The following is an 18732-nucleotide window of genomic DNA, read 5'->3' on the forward strand; positions in this document are numbered from 1 at the left end:
GAGCGGAAGGGCGTGGCCAGGCTGCGTACGCGCGCGAGCTGGACCCACGTGCACCTCCAGTGACGCTCCGCCCTCCCAGGCTCCGCTCGCTGGCCTGGTCATGGGCTCGGGCCCGGTGGCGGGCTGCGTGCGGGCGCGCTACCTCGTGTACTTCCAGTACGTGGGCACGGACTTCAAGTACGTCCTCCGGACCTCCCACACCCATGCCCGCGACTCCCGTGCAACCCGGCGCGCCGGGGGAGGGCGACCTCCGCCCGTTAACATGCGTCGTCCTCTGCCCGCAGCGGGGTCGCGGCCGTCAGGGGCGCCCAGCGAGCCGTCGGGGTCCAGAACTACCTGGAGGTAAGAGCCGCCGCCGAATGAAGGGGGAAGCGGGGACGGGGCAGGGGAAGCCGTCCCTCGGGCCGGGTCTTCGCCCGCGCTGCCCGCCCCTCCCCCGGCGTCCTGTCCCCGTAGGAGGCTGCAGAGCGGCTCAACTCGGTCGTGCCGGTCAAGTTTACCATTTCCAGCCGCACCGACGCCGGGGTCCACGCGCTGGGCAACGCGGCTCACTTGGACGTGCAGCGCCGCTCGGGCCTGCCGCCCTTCTCTCCCGAGGTCCTGGCCGAAGCCCTCAACGCCCACCTGAAGCACCCGGCCATCCGGTGAGCGCCACTTTGGTCTCCCTGGAGTCGCCTACTGCGGGTGGAGGCCAGAGGTCAGAAAGGACTTTGTGTCTGGACAGAATTGGGGCATTGGGGGAGATGTCAAGATGTCACTTGGGTGTGTATGTCACGCGGCTCTGCTGTGCCTGACCTCGCTCCCACAGGGTAGTTCAGGCCTTCCGTGTGCCCAGCGACTTCCATGCCCGCCACGCTGCCACATCCAGGACCTATGTGTACCGCCTGGCCACCGGCTGCCCTCGGTATGACCAACTGCCCGTGTTTGAACGAAATCGATGCTGGGCCCTGCGGGCAGAGTGAGTGTGGGTGTGGTTGAGCAGGAGGAGGTTGCCAGGCCTACCTGGTTGGCCCCTTTCTCCTGACCACTCATCTGGCTCCCTGCAGCTGCTTGGATTTGGCTTCCATGCAGGAGGCTGCCCAGCACCTCCTGGGGACACATGACTTCAGCGCCTTCCAGTCGGCTGGCAGCCCGGCCACTAGCTCGGTGCGCACCCTGCGCCGAGCCTCCATGCACCCTGACTTGGCCGGCCCCTTTGTCCTCGCCCAGGAGAGTAGGTGAGAAGGGCGGCCTGCGTGTTGGCCTCAGGCTTTGTATAGGGACTAGGCTCAGGCAAAGGACGGACATTGCCTTTTTCGAGAGCCCCCATCCCTGCCCAGGGCCTATTTTTTGCGGATGGATCTTGGCAGCTGCTGAAAAGGTTCTACTGTGGGAGCAGCAGCAAGCCAGTGCCTCTGGCCCAGCCTGACTTCCAAAACCTTCCTCTTGGGCCAGCACTGAAGGAAGGCGGGACTTCTGTACAGACAGCCTCTGACTCACACCTGAGTTCCTAGCCCAGGGCTGGGGTGTGTCACAGATGAGCTGGTCTGGAGCCCACACCCCATACCAGGACCTCAGTCCCTGCAGCCCCTCCTCCTGAGGGACCTGTCCCTGTACTTCCCAGAAGGCTCTGCTGTCCCCCCCACCGGCTTCACTGAGGGTGGGATGGCCAGTTGGGGTCCTGGAGGTGGAAGAGAGGGTACCGACCAGTCTTCCCCCATATCCCCGTCTGTCTCCCTTGTCTGGGCCTGTGCTGTGGGCTGGGGCTGCCACGTGGCCGGGACGTTAACAGGCATGTGTGTTCTCAGGAAGTTGCGGTTCTGGAGCCTGGAGTTTGAGAGCCAGTCCTTCCTGTACAGACAGGTGGGCCCCATCCTGGGGGCAGTGGCAGGGGAAGGGCCGGTGTGGGAAGCCGAGGCCACCACGGCAACTGCAGTTGTGGCTTGCAGGTCCGGAGGATGACAGCTGTGCTAGTGGCCGTGGGGCTGGGGGCTCTGACACCCACTCAAGTGAAGGCAATTCTGGAGAGCCGGGACCCTCTGGGACGACACCAGAGACGTGTGGCCCCGGCCCAGGGTCTGTTTCTCAAGTCAGTGCTCTACAGGGAACTTGGTAAGATAAAGTGGCCTGGGAAGGCCCCTGCATATACCCCAGTAACAGACCGCCCTCCCACGGATGGGTCCTCACTGAGCAAGGGGCTCTGGTGGCAGTGCCAGTGAGCCCTTCTCTGTCATCCCAGCAGATGGGAATCCAGCTTATGCCCAGTGGGAAAGCCAGGACCCAGAAAGCAGGGAGATCCCGCCTTGACCTGCAGACCTCAGGCTGGAGACCAGCAGGCCATGGACAGGTGGCCTGGAGGAGGTGAGGGGCCTCCTACCCAAGCCCCACTCCTGACCTAGCCCTGTAAGCAAGTTCCCAACTGAGGCAGCTGGAGAGGGTGGTGAGGTGCTTGACCCCTGGGACAAAGCAGGGGCTCTGCAGCTCAGCTGGAGACTGGACCTGGGGCCAGCCCAAGTGCCTGCAGAGAGCCCCCCGCCCTCCATCTGTCCATAGGTCCTGCCTCCCCATGGCCTCCATGCCTCAGATGACCCCCAGACACCCAGCTGAGGTCAGGGCAGCCATGACACAGTAGGTCCAGCTGCTGGACCCTGCCCAGCTCTACAGGCCGGTGTGCCTGGCAGGAACCACCCCTGTGCCATCCAGCTCTCAGCCATCAGGCCAGAGCAGTCGTCCTGCCTCCCATCACCCTGAACCTGCCCAAAGTCTCCACTTCCCTGGGCATCCCCATCTGCCCCAGGTGGGCCACCCTGGGGACGGACTGCAGGAGACAGTATGAACACCAGGACAGGGGCACTCAGCCTTTGGTTTTACTAGAAGTGATGCCCCCAGAGCGCCCACACATCTTCTGTGGGCTCAGGGTAGAAATAAAAGGTGAAAAGGCTCCCAGGCCTGACTGCTTCTCCAGCCGCAGAGGGCCACTTGGGCAGGCATGTGTCACTGTGGTCTTGTCCCCAAAGACCCGGCTGTGGGCTCCACAGCTGGGGATACAGATGGAAGAGCCGGAGCACAAACAGTCCTGGCCTGAAGGCCAGTCCCCTTGGACTGGGGGCCAACTGGCCTCAGCTGGGGGTCTGGGGCAGGCCCTTCTTGAGCAGCGACGTGAGGTGGCTTCCTAGCTCTTCATCCTGTGGCCGGGGGTGGGGGGAGGCACTGTCAGTCCACCTTCCTGACCCACCCCACCAGTTCTGGCCTTCTGCCAGGCACAGGATTCCTGGGACCTGCCGCCTACCTGGTAGGTCCAGGAGACCAGCAGCACCTTGGTGCCAGGGTCCTCTGAGTGGGCTGCGGCCTGAATGAGGATGGACTCCACGGTCACAGAGCCATCAGGGAGGTGCTGAACGCAGTGGTCCTTGAGGGTGCTGCAGGGAGGCAGAGTGAGACCCTGCCATGTACCCTCCCCACTAAGGCTGGAAGGGAAGGGTAGGTGCCCACCTCTTCAGGTGGCTGTAGACACGCGAGGCCATCTCCTGCTCCTTTCGCGTGTCATGCAGGTGCACACGGCAGGTGAAGCGCAGCTGGTGTTCGGCCAAGCCCAGCTCTTTGAGGGCTTGTTCTGAGGACACTAGCCGGAAGTTCTGTGGGGAAGGGGCAGGTCAGGGAGTGTGGGATCGGGTACCCCCACAGTGGCCACATGTGCACACTCACACTGTCCTTCATGATCAGGGTGCCATGCAGGAGTCTGGGCTTTTTTGCATCAGGATGCAGTCCTGCAGAGAAGGGAGCAGGGACTGGAGCTGCCAACAGGGCGGTCCACCGCTGAGCAGCCATCCGCCCTGCCCTGCGTGCCCTGCCAACATACCCTGTGCCATCTCCCGTTTCAGCAGCCCCAGCGAGATGCCCACAGGGATGCTGGGGCTCGTGGGCAGTGTCACCGTCTCACCATTGGCTGGCATGTAGCAGCTGACCCCTGGCCAGGGGGACAGAGTCTCAAACCAGGCCTGCAGGCATGGACCCTGTGGGCGGTCCCTGCCTGCACCCATCAGGCCCACCCACCCAGGCTGCCTACGGAACTCCTGCTCGATCTTCTGCTTTAGGAACTCCATCTTCTTGGCCTCCCCGTGTACCAAAAGCACGTTCTCAGGCTCCGCCTGGCCCACCAGCTGCATGATGCCCTTGGCATCGGCGTGGGCACTGAAGGACATGTACTCCACCTGCATCTTGACCTCCAGCTGCAGCACCACAGCACACGGGCAGTCAGCAAGGTGGCATGCTCTGAGGGCCCCCAACCCGCCCAAGAGGGACCCAAGAAGCTGTCAGGGAGTAGGTGGGGACTCACCACCTGCCGCCCCTCCATCTCTAGCTTGCGCTGCCCGCTGAGGATTTTGTGGCCCACAGTGCCCTGCACGCAGTAGCCAGGCATAATGACCTTTGGGGGAGGGAGCGATGGAACTCATGGATACCCTTGAACCCCAAGTGGCCATCCACCTCCGTCCCCAGGCTTCCTCCTGGGACATCTCCCTAGCCCCCCCTTTCTACGTGTCTGACTTGAACCCCCATGGAGGCCCTTTCCCTTTGCCAGTGGCTCCCCCTTCCAGGCTTCCCAGTCCCTGTTGCAGACCCAGACAGGCCCAGCGATCTCAGCACAAGCCAGCCCAGGACTGCATCAGCTGCTCGGGAGGCTGGAGGCCTTCCTGCCTTGTAGACAGGATGACCCAACGGAGAGTCAGAGCTACCTGGGCCAGGCCCCAGGGTACCAGGCCCTCTCAGGAAGGGGCTGGTGTCCCCAAGCCAGGAGAAGCCCCTTCCCCCAGCCTCTGCAGCGCTGGAGGCCCTCCTGGGAGCTGGACCCAGGACCAGGCCCTCACCATGTTCTTCTCATTCCCTGCCCACTTGCGAAAGATCTGCAGGGACTGGCCGGCATGGAGCATCCCTGGAGTGGCAAACACGACCTGAGGGGTGGGCGTAGGGAGTCGGGAGCTGAGAAAACATGTACTGGCTGCAGGCCTAGCCCCTCTGCTGCTCTCAGTGCCTCTTGACCCTGCGCCTGTCCCAGGGCACCCCCTTCCCAGCTCCTGTCCCTCCCCAGCATGGGTGTGCCCTGCCCGAGTGAGACCTGCAGGCCACAGCACAGCAGCACCCATGTGGACACCCGGCGCTGGCCCTGGGCGGCCCAGCAGAGAGCTGCACCGGGCACAAGGTGGCTGTCCCCACCTGACCACACTGGCCAGGGCCTCACCATCGGACCCGGGTTGTCAGCAAAGGCTCGGTCGAAGGCCTTGATGTGCTTGAACTCAAACATGTTCCTCTGGACAAAGGTTTTGCGGATCTTCTGGTTGGTCCAGGTAATAAAGAGCTTGTAATAGTGGTTCGCCTTCTCTGTCAGGCCCGTGGAGAAGTAGATGGGGGCCTTCAGGTTCATACGCTCCCTGAGGATGGCACAGGGCCTGTGGTGGAGGCTGCCTGGGCTGGCCCTGGTCACCCCCATGCCCTGTGTTGAGTCCAGTGGAACAGCCCGTCATCCTCCACCCCTATGTGTGCCCTTGGCCCAGCCCCCCACAAAATGTTGGGGCTGACAGGGGACACAGCAAGTGTGGGGCTTTGTGCTGTGTGTGGTCATGGGCTTTGTGGGGTCCCCATAGGCATTGGCACCTGAACCTCAATTGTGCTACACCCAACAGCTGCCACGACTGTCTCAACTCTTCACTCAGTGCTCGGCCTGGAGCTGGGCCAAGGACCCTCCTGGGCTGGGCGTGGGCTGCACGGGAATGGCCTGGCTCATCTGGCACAGGCGCTCTGCTCTCTACCACCCATAAACCAAGGCTCCCAGAATCCGTCCCAGCTGCACCCACCAGAAGGTCTCCAGCAGGATGCAGAGCTCCTGGGCACGTCCCAGCGCAAACACAGGGATGAGCACCTGCGGAGGGACAGCAAGTCTGGCTCAGCAGGAGCCCCTCCCTTGCTGCCCACCCATCTCAGGCTCACATCTGAGCACAGTGAGTGGGTGGGTGTTCACACGCTGGCTCCCTGTGGCCGCCTTCTCAAGCAGTGCTAGGAAGATCAGCCCTGCCAGCAGCTCTGATGGCTGGAGGCTGCATGCACGCAGAAGTCATGGCCAGGGGAGAGCCGGGGCCCTGTGCAAACCACAGGCTGCCCCAACATTCTGCCCTGTAGTCCTGCTCCAAGACACAGTCTGTCTAGAAGTGACTGTGGTGTATTTTCTGACCTGGAAGGACAACCCATCCCCTTCACTGGGATGAGACACGGGGGCAAATGAACCACCCCCAGAAGGGCTTTCTTCCCAAACCTTCCCTCTACACTCAGGAGGCAGAGCATCCCATCTGCTGCCTGTGGGCCAGGGGAAACCATAGGGCCTCCGCTGTGGCTATGTGGGCACACGGCCCAGAGTCTACCTAGGGCTGCCAAGTGGACACCTACTTTCCCGCCACGCTCCACAGTCTCATGGACCTTCTTCAGGAAGTCTCGCTCCCGGCAGCGCTTGGAGTCACGGATGGTCGTGGCGTATGTGGACTCTGTGATGAGCAAGCTGGGGCGGCATCTGTCAATCCAGGCGGCCCTAGGACAGAGGTGGACATAGCCAAGACAGACAGTCCATACGGCTGCAATGAGTGACACCAGCCACCACCTTCTGGGACCCTCTGGCTGGTAGCCTGCCTCCTCGGCACAGGCCAAGGAAGTCATGTGTCATAGGGAGACCCCTGGCCAACAAGAGGAGAGACTCTGCTCCACAGGGGAAGACACACAGGGCACACTGATGCAAGGACCATGCAGGCGGCCGGCACACCCAGGGGTCACTGCGCTCTGGTGAGGATACCCCACAGAATAAAATACATTGGCCTACTTACCCCAGATGCCGGTCCGGGGTCATGTTATAATCACCCTGGCAAACAATGTGATGGTAAGGAGAGTGCCCGGTCTCCTAGCCAGGCAGTCCCTCCTGTGCCCCAAGGGCATCCACTGACCGTGTAGACCACAGACTCTGAGCCCACTTTAATCTGGAACATGGCTGCCCCCAGCACGTGGCCTGCATAGTAGGCCTTGATTTCCAGCTCATCATCCACCTGTAGGGAAAGGCCTGAACTCAGCTCTGTGGGCTGTGCCAGGAGGGTGGTGACAACTGGGGGTCTGAGAGGCGGCCACTGAGGAGGCAGTGGGCACAGGGGAAATGACATGGTTCTCTCCACTCCTCACACACACATTTCCAGTTCTCAGCCGAAAGCAACAGAGTCGAGAGACAAGACAAGAGGGCCAAGAAACTAGAGTCTGGAGAAGCAGACGGGGACTCCTGGAGTATTCAGACATGGACTTTTACAGGACTGTGATTAATATATTCACATACATTAATGGGAAGTGAGAGACAGGATTAAGACTGTTGGCAAAAAAATATTTTTAAGAAGTACAAGTTGTAAGACCAGAAGCTATATAATAAGCTAAATTAAGAATTTAATGGATGAGCTTAATTGCATATTATATGTAACCAAAAAGATAACTGATGACCTGTAATGTACAGAAGGGAATATTCTGCAAGAAGCACAGGAAGACAGGAGGGTGGGGGAGCACCTGAGGCGTCACCTCGCGCTCAGCTGCCGAGAGCCCCCCACAGGTGACAAGAGCAAACCTGGAAGAACCTGACAAAAGACAGTAAGCCGCGGAGCCAGGACGCCGGCGCTCTGGGAAGTCTGAACGTGAAGAGGATGGTGGGTAGGTCCACCCAGCACATCTGCCAAAGCCTAAGAAGAAGGACATAGTCCCACAAGCAAAGTGAAGGTTCTCCCCTGAGCTGGTCAAAGTAGCGAAGGAAGTACGCCAGCCTAGACGTCCGCAGCTGAGGGAGGCATCCCCAGGAATGCGGGGTGACACGCCCACCTGCAGACAGGTGGGACCACCCCATGGGCAGGTTCACACTGGTGCTCTTCAGGCGGATGGTAAGTTATCCCAAACGAAAAGTAAAGAACACAGGGAGCAAACGGGGGCAAAAAGGGGAGACGTGAAAGTGACGTGAAGGAAATCTGCCCTCACCAGCACTAAGAGTGACGTCCATCTGGGCTGCACACTCTGGAAACGAATGTTCAGAAATAACTGCCTGTAGGTCTGGGGAGGAGTAAATGGACTTCAAATGTCCTGAGACCCTTGCACTGTCCAGGGAAGAGGCAAGAGTCCCAAGGGCCTTAGGTTTTGTTGTCACGGCTGCATTCTGTCAGCCCTACCACTGTGAGCTATAAAAGCATGTAACGACTGACTGAAAGACACACGGGATTTTTAAAAACCGATTAAAAAAAGGCTATAAAGAAAAAACTCAGAGCAAGCAAGACAAATAGGAAGCAAATGGTAAGAGGGTAGAGCTAAACCCAAACGTATCTCATTAAACACAGATCCAAGTGGCCACCTGAAGGACAGGTTGTCAGGCTGGACTAAAAACTCAGTCTGCACGCTGCTTGGAAGAGCCACGTTTATCATATGACGCAGAAAGGCTGAAAGTAAAGAGATGCAAGTCCATACACTACTCAAAACACCATCCAAAGGCGGAAGAGGCAGGAACAGTGTGACTATGTCACCAGAAAGAGACTTTAACGTAAAAAGCACTGTTTAAGATAAACAAATGCTTCATATTGACAAAAAAGTTTCAGAGAATAAAATGACCATGATGTGTAGCACGATGCCAAGCGACACCCACGACCCTGAGGAGAAAAAGGCACATCCATCCTTTTTGTGATGAACTTCACCAAATCTTAGGTCAGCTGCCTGTTCAAAACCCTGCACTTCACCCAACATGCAGTTACTGAGACAAAGCCCGGACTCGGGGCTTGCCCGTCTCACCCATCGGCCTCCCCAGATGGTAGCCTGCACACCCAGACCTCAGCGGGCCTGACCCAGACCCTCGTGGTTCTCCGATGGCACCAGTGTTCCTGCAGGGGGTGCCAGCCTGTCCCTCTCTGGCCTCTTCAAGGTGCTCAGGTACAGAGCTGGGGTGCAGTAAAGAGGCCCCACACGCTCGGGGGTGGGGCTCAGCCCCAGTCCTGCATGCCCTTGCCCCAATGCCCACTGGGCTGGGACCCAATCCCCCGAAGGGCAAGCGAGATGGTCTACGCAGGACCCGACCTGGACTGTCTGATGGAGGCGGACGGCCACCACCTTCTTCATGCAGTCTTTGATCATCTGGGAGGTGAAGAAGTTGGCCTCGCCCTTCTTGTCCACAGCGATCTTGCGGTAGTCTTCCAGCAGAATGGGACAGATGGCCTGGGTGGGGGGGGTCATGTAGACAGGACCGTCGTAGCCCACCATCTCGCTGAAGTAGGGGAGCGCCCCGCAGTGGTCCAGGTGGAAGTGGCTGGGGCAGGCAGCGCAGGTCAGCCAGGGCCACTGCTCCCCACGGCACCCCCACCAGCAGCCGCCCTCACTCATGCAGGGCCTATGGTGTGTCTCCCAGACGCTGGGCAGTGAGGGGTGAGCAAAGCTGATAAACCTGCCATCCTCTGGGCTCAGACCAGGCGCCCAGCACAGCAGGAAACACGGGCAGATGGCAGTGCATTGTACCAACAAAGGAGCTGGGGGCACAGGGTCTCAGGACAGTTGCCATCTTCACTGGGTTGTCAGGAAGACACTGTGGCCTATGAACTGGGGCAGGAAGGAGGTGAGACAGCACCAGGAGGCCTGGAAAGGCACTGGGGCAGAGGAAACAGCAGGGCCATGCCCGCCAGTGGGTGAAGCAGACCCACCAGGTCTAAGAAGGAACTGAGGCCGCAGGAGCCTCAGAGCAGCTGAAGCCAGGCTGCCCTAGACAGGCTACCTCTGGCTGGCGGATCCCCAGGCTGTGTGCTGCTCTGGTCACCTAGGCCCGTGGTAGAGGTCAGGGTCACAAGGGCTGGATCCCAGAAGCTTTGGTGGACTGCGGGTGTAGTGGGAGGTAGGGAGGAGCCCCATTCAGCCAGGCTTAGGGGCAGGGTGGATGCGGGCAAACGGGGAAGCATGAGAATCCGGGACCAGCAGGGAGGGTGTGCTCACTGCTGCCGAGCGCCGCTGAGAGGCTGTGAGAGTGCCCGAGAAGCAGCATGGGGCCTGGCAAGTGAGATGTGCCATCGCTGCACTGGTGGGGCAGGTCCCTGCATGGGCCTGCTGCCCTAGCAAGGCCTCATCTTCCTGGGGCGCCCGAGGGTCTCATCCACAACACTCAGGGGCACAGGCCATAGGCACTCACAGCACAGAGTGCCCTCCAGCCCCGTCAGCACTTGGCTGCCTGCAGCCTGCAGGGAGCAACCGCGAACATCTGCGACTTCACACAAAGATGTCCCCTGACCTGCATCCCCGAGGTGCAGAGGGCTGGCCCTGGCGGGGAGCCATACAGGACCCAGGACAGACCCCTGGCCGGCAACACACCACAGTCCGAGTGGCTCTCCTGGGCTCCTAAGGGTCTGAATGTGGAAGCTGGCGCCTCACAGCACTATCCCTGGCCATGGCCACCCACCTGATGATCACACAGTCCAGGAAGTCGGTCAGCCGGCCGTTGCGAGTGATGTAGGAAAAGTCAGGGAAGCGCCTCTGAGAAGCCAAGAGAAAGTGTCAGAACACAGCAGGCTGCAGTCTCCAGGCAACGGGGTAGCTGGCACTCTAGGGAGCTGCCCCCAGAACAGACGGGGAAGTGAGGGTACAGGCTGAGCCTGGACACCAGGACCCCACCCAGGTGGGCTGCGCCGGGACAACTGACTGCTCACAGCCTCCAAAAGGCAGGGAGGGTCCAACTGCTGCAGCCAGCAGCCCATACAGGGTGGGCCAGGCCTGCACACACAACCCTGCAGGAGCCTGCCGGCTCCTGCTCCGGCACAGACCAAACCAAACCCCATGAAAGGTGCCCCACCTGTCAAGCGATGTGTGGGGGCTGCCCAGGAAGGCAGTGACCCCCGGCCCACCTGCCTACTAGCACTGCCCACTTGCCAGACTCCCCACTCCATGGTCAGAGCCTGAGACTCCAAGGCCCAGGGTCCTGCTGCAGACAGCAACAAGGAACAGTACACGTGAGGGCCCTCCCCAGCCCTGCGGGGGCCCCCAGGCCATCCGCTTAAGGACTCACATCATCGTTGAAACCCATATGCATCCCGCAGTCCAGCATGACGTTCTTGCCCGCAATGGAAACGAGGATACAGCTTCGGCCCACATCCTGGCCGGCCCCTGGGCATGAGAGTGGGGTGAGAGGTGCCACCACAGCCCTCTCCTATCCCTCATCCCTCCCCACTGCTGCAAGTGATAGCTCCAGTCTCAAAGCTAAGACCCAGCCACCTGCCCCAGATCTCTGGGTCCTTGGCCTTCTAGACTCCTCAGCAGGCTGGGGAATCTGGACCTCCGTGGCTGCTGTGTGGATGACGTGTGAGGGGAAGCTGCCACCAGCTTCACATGCTGGCAAGGGAAGTGCAGAGGTAGGGGTCAAGGTGTCTCAGACAGCAAGTGAGTCTTCCCTCGTGCCCTCCCCCACTGCACCTCCAGCCCCAGACCCTGCCACTACTGCCCAGGGTCAGACGGAAGCAGCCCCTCACTGGAGGTGGTGAGCCCACCCACTTGAAGTCAAGGGACTGAGTAACAAATGCTGGATCAGTGGCCCCAGCACTCACTGGAGGCAGGCCAGCCCTGCGAGTCTGCCCACCCCTTCTGAAACCTCAACTGGAGCCACATACGTGTTGTGGGGTCCCCTCCCTAGGACCTGCCTCTAAGAGGCATCTCTTGGTGTCACCACAGAGAAATGCCATGTGGCTTTAGCCCAGCCAGAAGGAAATGGCCCCAGCTGACCAGCAATGTCCCACCACTGTGTCCCCTCAGCCACCCCCCAGCCCAGACCTTAACCTGGGTCCCATCCACATTCCTAACGTCCAAGCCCTGCCCAGTTGCTCCAGCCCCAGCAGGGCACATCCTGGCCACCTCATATGACCATGTGTCACCTCCTCTGGGGCCTAGGGCCTCAGGAAGAAAGGGGCACAGCCTTGGGAGGCCAAATGACAGCAAATAACCTGCTTCCCATCTTGTTCCTATGAACTTCCCTCTGCTAGCCACCTGAATCTTTTGTTAGCACCACACACACCAGGGTGACTGGGCCACAGCCCAAGTAGGGCACAGGCTGGTCCTTGAGAAGTTGTAGTCGCCTGCAACAGTGGGTGATGCCAGCCCAAAAATTTGCCTGCATGCCCCAGGCAGCCCAACCTCAGGTGGTAGACTAGAGGTCTCCCACAGGCCTGCTCCTGCCCCCACCAGGCCATGAGCTCCATGAGGGCAGATCTCAGCTGTCTGCTCACTGCTGCACCTCCAAACCCAAAGCCATGCCTGGCTCAGAGGCTGTCCAGACATTTGGGGAGGAGCAAGGGCCACCCTCTTTACAGGCGAGGATGGAAGCCATGGAAGTCATGGCATCAGCCTACAGGCACACAGCTCCAAAGTGTGGGGCCAGGGATGGTTTTCTCACTCCAGAGCCCAGCTCTTAGGCACTGGCTGCCTACTCCCAACGGGACACACAACAGTCCCGGGAAGCAAAGATAGTGGCCTGCACTGGGCAAGAGACATGGGGACAGAGTCTAGGGCACACAAGAGGCAGGACTCAGAAGAAGACAAAGGAGATGCCCTGCCCACAGCAGCTCATGTCCTAGGGCTAGGAGAGAAAGACGACGACACACTCGGTGCATCAGGCAGAGGTCAACACCACTGAGGCAGGGAGGGGGACACAGAAACTTCCAGAACCATGACAGGTGTGTCCTCCCTGAGATGACACTTTCCAAGCAGGGTGGAGAGAGCAGCCAGGGTGGAAGAGGCAGCTGTGCAAAGGCCCTGTGGTGGGAGTAACCTGAGAGGACGCTCCATATGCAGCCCAGGTGACCAGGGAGCCCACGAGACAGATACTACCCAAGGGAGACAGCAGAGCAGAACTGATTCTGCTGTGACGGTGCTGTGGCTGAGTGACCTTGGGTGTACCGAGGTGCAGATTTGGAGCAACAGAAGCAGTAACAAGACAGGAATATTCATGGAAAGTGAGCAGTAAGAAAAGGAGATAAATGGGAAAGGGGGTGCTGAAAGGAGGATGCCAGAAGCAGGGGAGCACATGGGGCCAAAGCAGCCAGGGGGGACCCCGTGCCAACAGCTACCACACCACGGGGGTGACAACACACAGGGCAGTCCGGGGATGTGCACTACGTAGCACCCAGCATGCCAGGGGCAGGGGTCAACAGCTCAGTGTGCACACTGGGGGCCGGTTGCTGTTCTATTACGACGTGGAGTCGTGTGGGACATCTGTGCACGGCCAGTGAAGGAGGCAGGTCCCAGAACAGCCTATGGCACGTGTGCACAAAGAATGCGCTGACACCTGCGGGGGCTGACCACAAAAATGGGAATCTCAGGTGTTTCTGGGACCCTGCATTCCGTGTGACCTTTCCTGCTCCACACTGTTCCATACCGTTTCATTTCTTAAAACTGCGTTTATACCGTTTGCAAAAAGCAAAGCTGCTTTCCTAACGTTATGGACGTCAAGTAAAACAAGGTTTGAACTGAAGGTGGATGGCCAGACTGGGTCAACGAGGGGCCGCAGGCGAGCTGGGCGCAAGGCACATGGAGGAGGCGGAAGGAAAGCGAGAGGAAGAAGAGGGAGGCAGGGGGCAAGGCGCCTGAGGCATCGGTCCACGTGCAGGCGAGATGACCGTGTGGGCAGGGGACCCGGGGCCGAGGCACGGAGGGGGGCAGCGTCCGCTCGGCGCCTGCATTGGGCCGCGTGCTCGCTGCGCTGACAGGACAGCCGGGCACGAACGGGGGCGTCGGCCGGGACGCGACCCCAGCGCCGTCCCTCCAGCGCTCCTTCAGCGGGGCCTGCGGGCCGAGGCCTCGCTGACCGCCGCCCAGCCCCACGGCGAGGCGCCGGCCGCGCGCCCCTCACTCACCCAGGGGAGTGACTCTGATCTCGGGCATCCTGCCGGGCGCGCCCACCAAACCAGCGGGATCACCGCAGCCCTACCAGGCCTCCGCCTCTCGCGGTCTCGACTCGCGGCGACACACTGCGCAGGCGCAGCCCCCACAGCTTCCGGTGCGCCTGTCCGAAACCGGTTCCGCTCGTCGGGCCTCCTGATTGGGTGGCTGACAGCCAATCCCGGGCGGCAGAGTAGGCACGGGGGCGAAAAGGGTGGTGGGTCCGGCGGCCGCAGCGCAGGTGAACCGGGGGCGCAGGTGAGCGGAGAGCGGCGGGCTCGGGCCGGCTGCAGGAGAAACGAACCGAACCCAACCGAACAAGGCGGGCAGGGCTGGGCAACGCCGAGGGGCCGGGCGCGGGACGCCGGCCCCGGGAGGGGGCGGCCGACGCAGCTCCCACGCCCGCCCAGGCCCCGGGACCCTAACCCATCTCTCGGTTGCAGCTAGAGGAAGACCTGCCCAGGACCAGGGCTTCACCCTCCCGGAGCCCCGGGTCCCAGCCCCGCGGCCCCAGGCGCCCCCTTCCCAAACGAGACCTGCAGGACTTCCTGGACAAGGCCCTGCTCGCAGCCGCTGGGCCTGGGGCTGACAGGGTGGGTGCCCTCTTCTCCTGGGGGCCTTTCAGGCTATCAGCCACAGGGGCTTGGGTGCACAGGCTGCCCTTCTCCTGCACCCTGACCTTGGGCCGTGGCCTACCCGTGGGGGAGCCTTGGCGGTGCCTTGCATCACCTTACCAGAGCTGGCAGGCTGTCCATCCCCAGCTGCACAGCCACTGCCTTTCCTGTTGTCCCCAAGCTCTAAAAAGCTCATGACAGCTCCTGTTTGGCCGCTGGGTCGGGTTCTGGCAAGAAGGTCAGGCCCACAGGATGACTGGTGGCCAGGAAGGTAGCCCTGAAGGCCTCAGAAACCATCTACTCACTGAACAGAAAACTAAGGCCCTGAGAAAGGGGAGGGTCATGCCAGAAGTCTCTGGAGCATCGTCTTCCTGAGGCCAGGCACGGCTGTCCCCTACACCGGAAGACAGGGTGAGCTCACCTCTGGGGACTCCACCTGATGCCAAGCATGTGGTCCGACCTGTGGGGCCTGCAGGGCCTCAGTACCCACTGCGCCTCATTAAACACTCCTGGCGGCCTGAGTGTTGGGCAGGGCAGGGTGTGCTGGCCCATTTTCTCCAGACATGAACAACCAAGTTTTAGGACAGTGAGTGACTTGCCCACAGAGTGGAAGTCAGAACCTGCATGGGCACCCAGATGCCCTGCTCCTGGCTGGGGCTCTCACCCCTGCGTGGCCAGCATCCCTGCCTTGCCGGGAGCCCTGCAGGACTCCCGGAACCAATGGGGTAAGAGCTTCTCCCACACAGTGAGCTGCAGCTGAGTCTCCAGGGCCTGTCAGAGCAGCACCCAGGTGCAACCCAGAGGCACCCGTTTAACCTAAAGGCACTTGGATGTTTGTGGAGTGACTCTATGAATGCAGGCAGGATCCGGAGCAGGACTCTGGCCTGGGGCACTTCCCAAAGGTTCCCTGGGGCTGGGGGAGGCCTTCTGGTTATCTTCAGAATATGGAAAGAATTTTGGCCCAAATACCCTTCTGCATGTGGCATGTACAGTTTAAGTAGGAGCTAAAAATTTGGTGTCTGTCCGTCTGTCCAGCAAATGCTGATTCCGCAGCCTCTGCTCTGACTTTGGGGATGCGACAGTAGCCAGAAGAGTGTGGCCTGCCAGCCATGCTCCGACCCTCCCAGCTCACTCACTCCACTGTCTTTCTCCATAGTATCTATTCTCCGTCACCTTCCGTGCTGGAATTTCCTGTCCTTGTTATTGTCTGTTCCCGCCCCCCAACTAAAATGTCACCCCTTTGAGGCAGGCTCTTTGTCTCACACACAGTGCACCAAAGTGCCCAGAAGAGCACCTGGCTCTGGGTGGGGACTCAGCAAGTATTTTCCCAATTAAGTAAAAATACATATACTCCAGTGAGAGAGACCAACAATAAATAAGCAAAAAGGCCCAAGTGCAGATGTCCGCTTCAGATGAGATTTGGCTTAGTGATGTGGCAGAGACTGAGGCAGGGAGGCGATGCTGAGATCTGTGGGCCGGGCAGAGGGCACAGCAGGGTCAGTTGCTGTGACAGCGTGTGTGGCCCGAGCAGAGTGAGGTGGTCTCCTAGGGGACCAGCCTGGGTACGAGGCTTACCGAGGGGGGGCAGTAGGATCTCAGCTTCTCCTTTCTCACTGCCCCTGCCCCCTAACCCAGTAAGACCCAGGGAGTGAGCTGACCGACAGCAGGACAGCCCGATCTGCGTGGTCCAGTTCCTGGGGAAGAATGGATAACCTGGAGTCCGACTTCAATCTGAAGAGCGTTCTGGTCAGTTTCAAGCAGTGTCTCAACGAGAAGGAGGAGGTGCTGCTGGACCACTACCTCACCGGCTGGAAGGGGCTGGTCAGGTGCGTGCAGGGGTCAGCTGGGGCCAGGGCTTTCTGGCCACACTGTCCACACATGCCCTCTGCCCGGCACGTGCTCACCAAGCTCCTGCCTGCCCAGGGCTGGCCAGCCGTTGTCGCTCACCACCGGCCTGCAGCCCTGAGCCCTCTGGTCCAGGTGGGAGTGGGGAGCCATCTCCCATGCACCCCCACTGAGCGCCAGCTTCCCTCCATGCAGGTTCCTGAACAGCCTGGGCACCATCTTTTCCTTCATCTCCAAGGATGTGACGACCAAGCTGCAGATCATGGAGCAGCTGTGTGGCAGCCCACAGCAGGAACACTACCACAGCCTGCAGTCCATGGTGGCCTACGAGGTGGGCAACCAGCTGGTGGACCTGGAGCGGAGATCCCGCCACCCCGACTCAGGCTGCCGGACCGTACTGCGGCTGCACCGCGCCCTGCGCTGGCTGCAGCTCTTCCTGGAAGGCCTACGCACCAGCCCTGAGGATGCACGCACTGCTGTTCTCTGCACCGACTCCTACAATGCTTCACTGGCTGCCTACCACCCATGGGTCATCCGCCGGGCCGCCACTGTGGCTTTCTGCACACTGCCCGCACGCAAGGTCTTCCTGGAGGCCATGAACGTGGGGTCCCCCGAGCAGGCTGTGGAGATGCTGGATGAGGCCCTGCCCTTCATTGAGCATGTCTACGACATCTCCCAGAAGCTCTATGCTGAGCACACCCTGCTGGACCTGCCCTAGGGGCCAGTGGGCCCAGGCATAGCAGCCTCCCTTTCTCCAGAGCTGGGCTGGAGCACTGCAGGCCTGTCAGTCCTGCTATGGGGGGGTCTCGATGCTCCAGGAGTGGGGACAATCACTGCCCTCACTGCAAGCTGAGCTTGTCGGGAGCTGCTGCCCAGCACAGCCCTCAGGCTGCGCCTCCAGCCTGCCACACACAGTTGCAGACAGGTGGTGACAGAGAAGGGCTACACTGTGCCCAAGGCCATTTTAGCTTTACCTGTTGCCCAGCTACAGGTGTGTCCAGGCAGGCCACATCTAGGTTGGTGAAGTGCAGAAGGCAGCGGGGTGGGGGCAGGATGGCATGCATGCAGAAGCCGAACAAGCTGCCTCAGCTGTGGTCCAGTCACTGGTCCCTGAAGGGTAGAGGTTCCATCTTGTTCACCAGCCAACTGGCCCAGTTGGGACCAGGATGCGGTGTCTGTGCCCAGGTGCCTCGGGCTGCTTGTACTGGGCAGGCTGTCCCCAGGACATGGCAGGACCCCATGGGCAGCAGGGCCCTGTGGGCTCTCCTGCCCCTCACCTGCTTGTTGGCTGGGGCCCACGTGTCCTCGGCAGGGAAGACCTGCTCTTTGGCCCTGTTCACGCGTCAGTTGCCTCCTACAGCCACGCGTACGCCCGGGCAGCTGCCTGGGAGTCGCACAGCACAGCCTTGCAGCCCTGGAAGTCAGGACTCCACTGGGCTGGGGCCGGGCCCCCTTCCGGCATCTGCAGGACGCTGTGTCTATTGCTTACCCCTTGCTGCCCTATCCCACAGAACTCAGGTGACGCAGTTCGGGGGGGGCCTGGGCCCCTCTGCCTCGATGGCAGGCTCGCGGAAGGCTGTCATCCGCTGCTTGAGGGCCCAGCCGCTCCCACAGGCTCTTTACTGTGAGCCCTGGACCTTGGGTGCCAAGGGGACAATGTCCACTGTGCAGCAGACGTGCCCAAGTGTGAGCTTATGGGGACCCTTGGAAACTAATACAGTTGATGGCTTTCTCAGCGTAAATAAATTACACTCCCAGAACTAGGCACTGTGCTCCAGGAGGGGCGGTCAGGGAAGTTGGGGCGCACCAGGCACCTACTGACCAAGGGGCCGAGTGAGCCCCCACTGCTGTGTTCACAGGGCAGCATCGACCATGGCAACACAAGGCACACCTCAGGCAGCGTGAGACAGGCCTCAGCTTGGCTGCCCCAACCCCTGCCAAGGTCCACGTTATCCCCATTTTATAGGCAGAAAAACAGAATCGCCCAAGGGGCTGGGATGCAAGGGCAGGTCTGAAGCCAGCTGTACACCCAGTGGAGAGAAAAGACCCACCTAGGCTGCAGCCACTCGGAAGCAGGGGATTTGCTGTGTCCTGTGACAGTGGCCCTGATGGGACATGTCAGGCAGGGTCCTCTGTGACACTCTGCCAATGTCACTGAACAGCGGTGCCCAACACCAGGCCACCTCCGGAGCTGTACCCTGTCCACCTCTGCCTCACACCCAGCAGGGCCCCAAGCCCCATGGGTGCCACCAGAGGCCAATGACTAGGAGGGACTGGTCTGGGAGGACAGCCTGGCATCCACACGAGCCAGAGCAAGCTATGTGTGCATGCAGACACGGTGCAACGCACC

General features: G+C 60.7%; 3 protein-coding genes across 8 annotated transcripts; 2 read left to right on the forward strand and 1 right to left on the reverse strand.

The window, feature by feature from the left end:
* The first annotated feature begins 7 nt into the window (after window positions 1-7).
* On the forward strand, window positions 8-5344 carry PUSL1 (pseudouridine synthase like 1). Of its 2 annotated transcripts, none has more exons than XM_057499577.1 (9): window positions 8-177; window positions 285-342; window positions 457-644; window positions 809-904; window positions 1047-1217; window positions 1788-1842; window positions 1929-2091; window positions 2190-2340; window positions 2533-5344. In XM_057499577.1, exons 1-9 carry the CDS (start codon window positions 101-103, stop codon window positions 2609-2611), a joined length of 1038 nt encoding a protein of 345 aa, XP_057355560.1. In that variant the 5' UTR covers window positions 8-100; the 3' UTR covers window positions 2612-5344. The 2 variants fall into 2 exon arrangements, with proteins under 2 accessions (XP_057355560.1, XP_057355559.1); XM_057499576.1 differs by having other exon boundaries at window positions 16-177; window positions 809-958.
* Window positions 2823-14054, reverse strand: INTS11 (integrator complex subunit 11). 2 transcript variants are annotated; one of them, XM_036882710.2, is made up of 17 exons: window positions 13899-14054; window positions 11063-11160; window positions 10460-10533; window positions 9097-9325; window positions 6960-7058; window positions 6843-6877; window positions 6415-6553; window positions 5829-5893; window positions 5216-5405; window positions 4845-4928; window positions 4316-4405; window positions 4046-4208; window positions 3839-3946; window positions 3685-3746; window positions 3472-3614; window positions 3269-3398; window positions 2823-3164 (listed from the first exon to the last, which is right to left on the reverse strand). In XM_036882710.2, the coding sequence occupies exons 1-17, from the start codon at window positions 13924-13926 to the stop codon at window positions 3099-3101; spliced, it is 1803 nt and encodes a 600-aa protein (XP_036738605.2). In that variant the 5' UTR covers window positions 13927-14054; the 3' UTR covers window positions 2823-3098. The 2 variants fall into 2 exon arrangements, with proteins under 2 accessions (XP_036738605.2, XP_036738606.2); XM_036882711.2 differs by having other exon boundaries at window positions 11063-11149; window positions 13899-14044.
* A 51-nt stretch (window positions 14055-14105) lies between these two features.
* On the forward strand, window positions 14106-18146 carry CPTP (ceramide-1-phosphate transfer protein). Of its 4 annotated transcripts, none has more exons than XM_036882716.2 (3): window positions 14106-14181; window positions 16177-16363; window positions 16578-18146. In XM_036882716.2, exons 2-3 carry the CDS (start codon window positions 16242-16244, stop codon window positions 17098-17100), a joined length of 645 nt encoding a protein of 214 aa, XP_036738611.1. In that variant the 5' UTR covers window positions 14106-14181; window positions 16177-16241; the 3' UTR covers window positions 17101-18146. The 4 variants fall into 4 exon arrangements, with proteins under 4 accessions (XP_036738611.1, XP_057355561.1, XP_057355562.1 ...); XM_057499578.1 differs by having other exon boundaries at window positions 14131-14181; window positions 16173-16363; XM_057499579.1 differs by lacking the exon at window positions 14106-14181 and adding an exon at window positions 14188-14516 and having other exon boundaries at window positions 16173-16363.
* The last annotated feature ends 586 nt before the right edge of the window (window positions 18147-18732 follow it).

The sequence above is a fragment of the Manis pentadactyla genome, chromosome 4 (genome assembly GCF_030020395.1).
Source record: "Manis pentadactyla isolate mManPen7 chromosome 4, mManPen7.hap1, whole genome shotgun sequence".
Lineage (NCBI taxonomy): Eukaryota > Metazoa > Chordata > Mammalia > Pholidota > Manidae > Manis > Manis pentadactyla.

Bases quoted from the DNA above. Each gene is read 5' to 3' on its own strand.
- PUSL1 (XM_057499576.1), top strand. From the start codon at position 101: ATGGGCTCGGGCCCGGTGGCGGGCTGCGTGCGGGCGCGCTACCTCGTG. The intron at 178-284 runs GTACGTCCTCCG...CTCTGCCCGCAG, and splicing joins TACGTGGGCACGGACTTCAA to CGGGGTCGCGGCCGTCAGGG. The intron at 959-1,046 runs GTGAGTGTGGGT...GGCTCCCTGCAG, and splicing joins TGCTGGGCCCTGCGGGCAGA to CTGCTTGGATTTGGCTTCCA.
- INTS11 (XM_036882710.2), bottom strand. From the start codon at position 13,926: ATGCCCGAGATCAGAGTCACTCCCCTGG. The intron at 9,326-10,459 runs GTGGGTGGCCAT...TGCCTGCCCCAG, and splicing joins CTGGACTGTGTGATCATCAG to CCACTTCCACCTGGACCACT. The intron at 4,209-4,315 runs GTGAGTCCCCAC...GTGGTGCTGCAG, and splicing joins AGATGGAGGGGCGGCAGGTG to CTGGAGGTCAAGATGCAGGT.
- CPTP (XM_036882715.2), top strand. From the start codon at position 14,977: ATGCCAAGCATGTGGTCCGACCTGTGGGGCCTGCAGGGCCTCAGTACC. The intron at 15,263-16,176 runs GTAAGAGCTTCT...TAACCCAGTAAG, and splicing joins GGACTCCCGGAACCAATGGG to ACCCAGGGAGTGAGCTGACC. The intron at 16,364-16,577 runs GTGCGTGCAGGG...CCCTCCATGCAG, and splicing joins GGCTGGAAGGGGCTGGTCAG to GTTCCTGAACAGCCTGGGCA.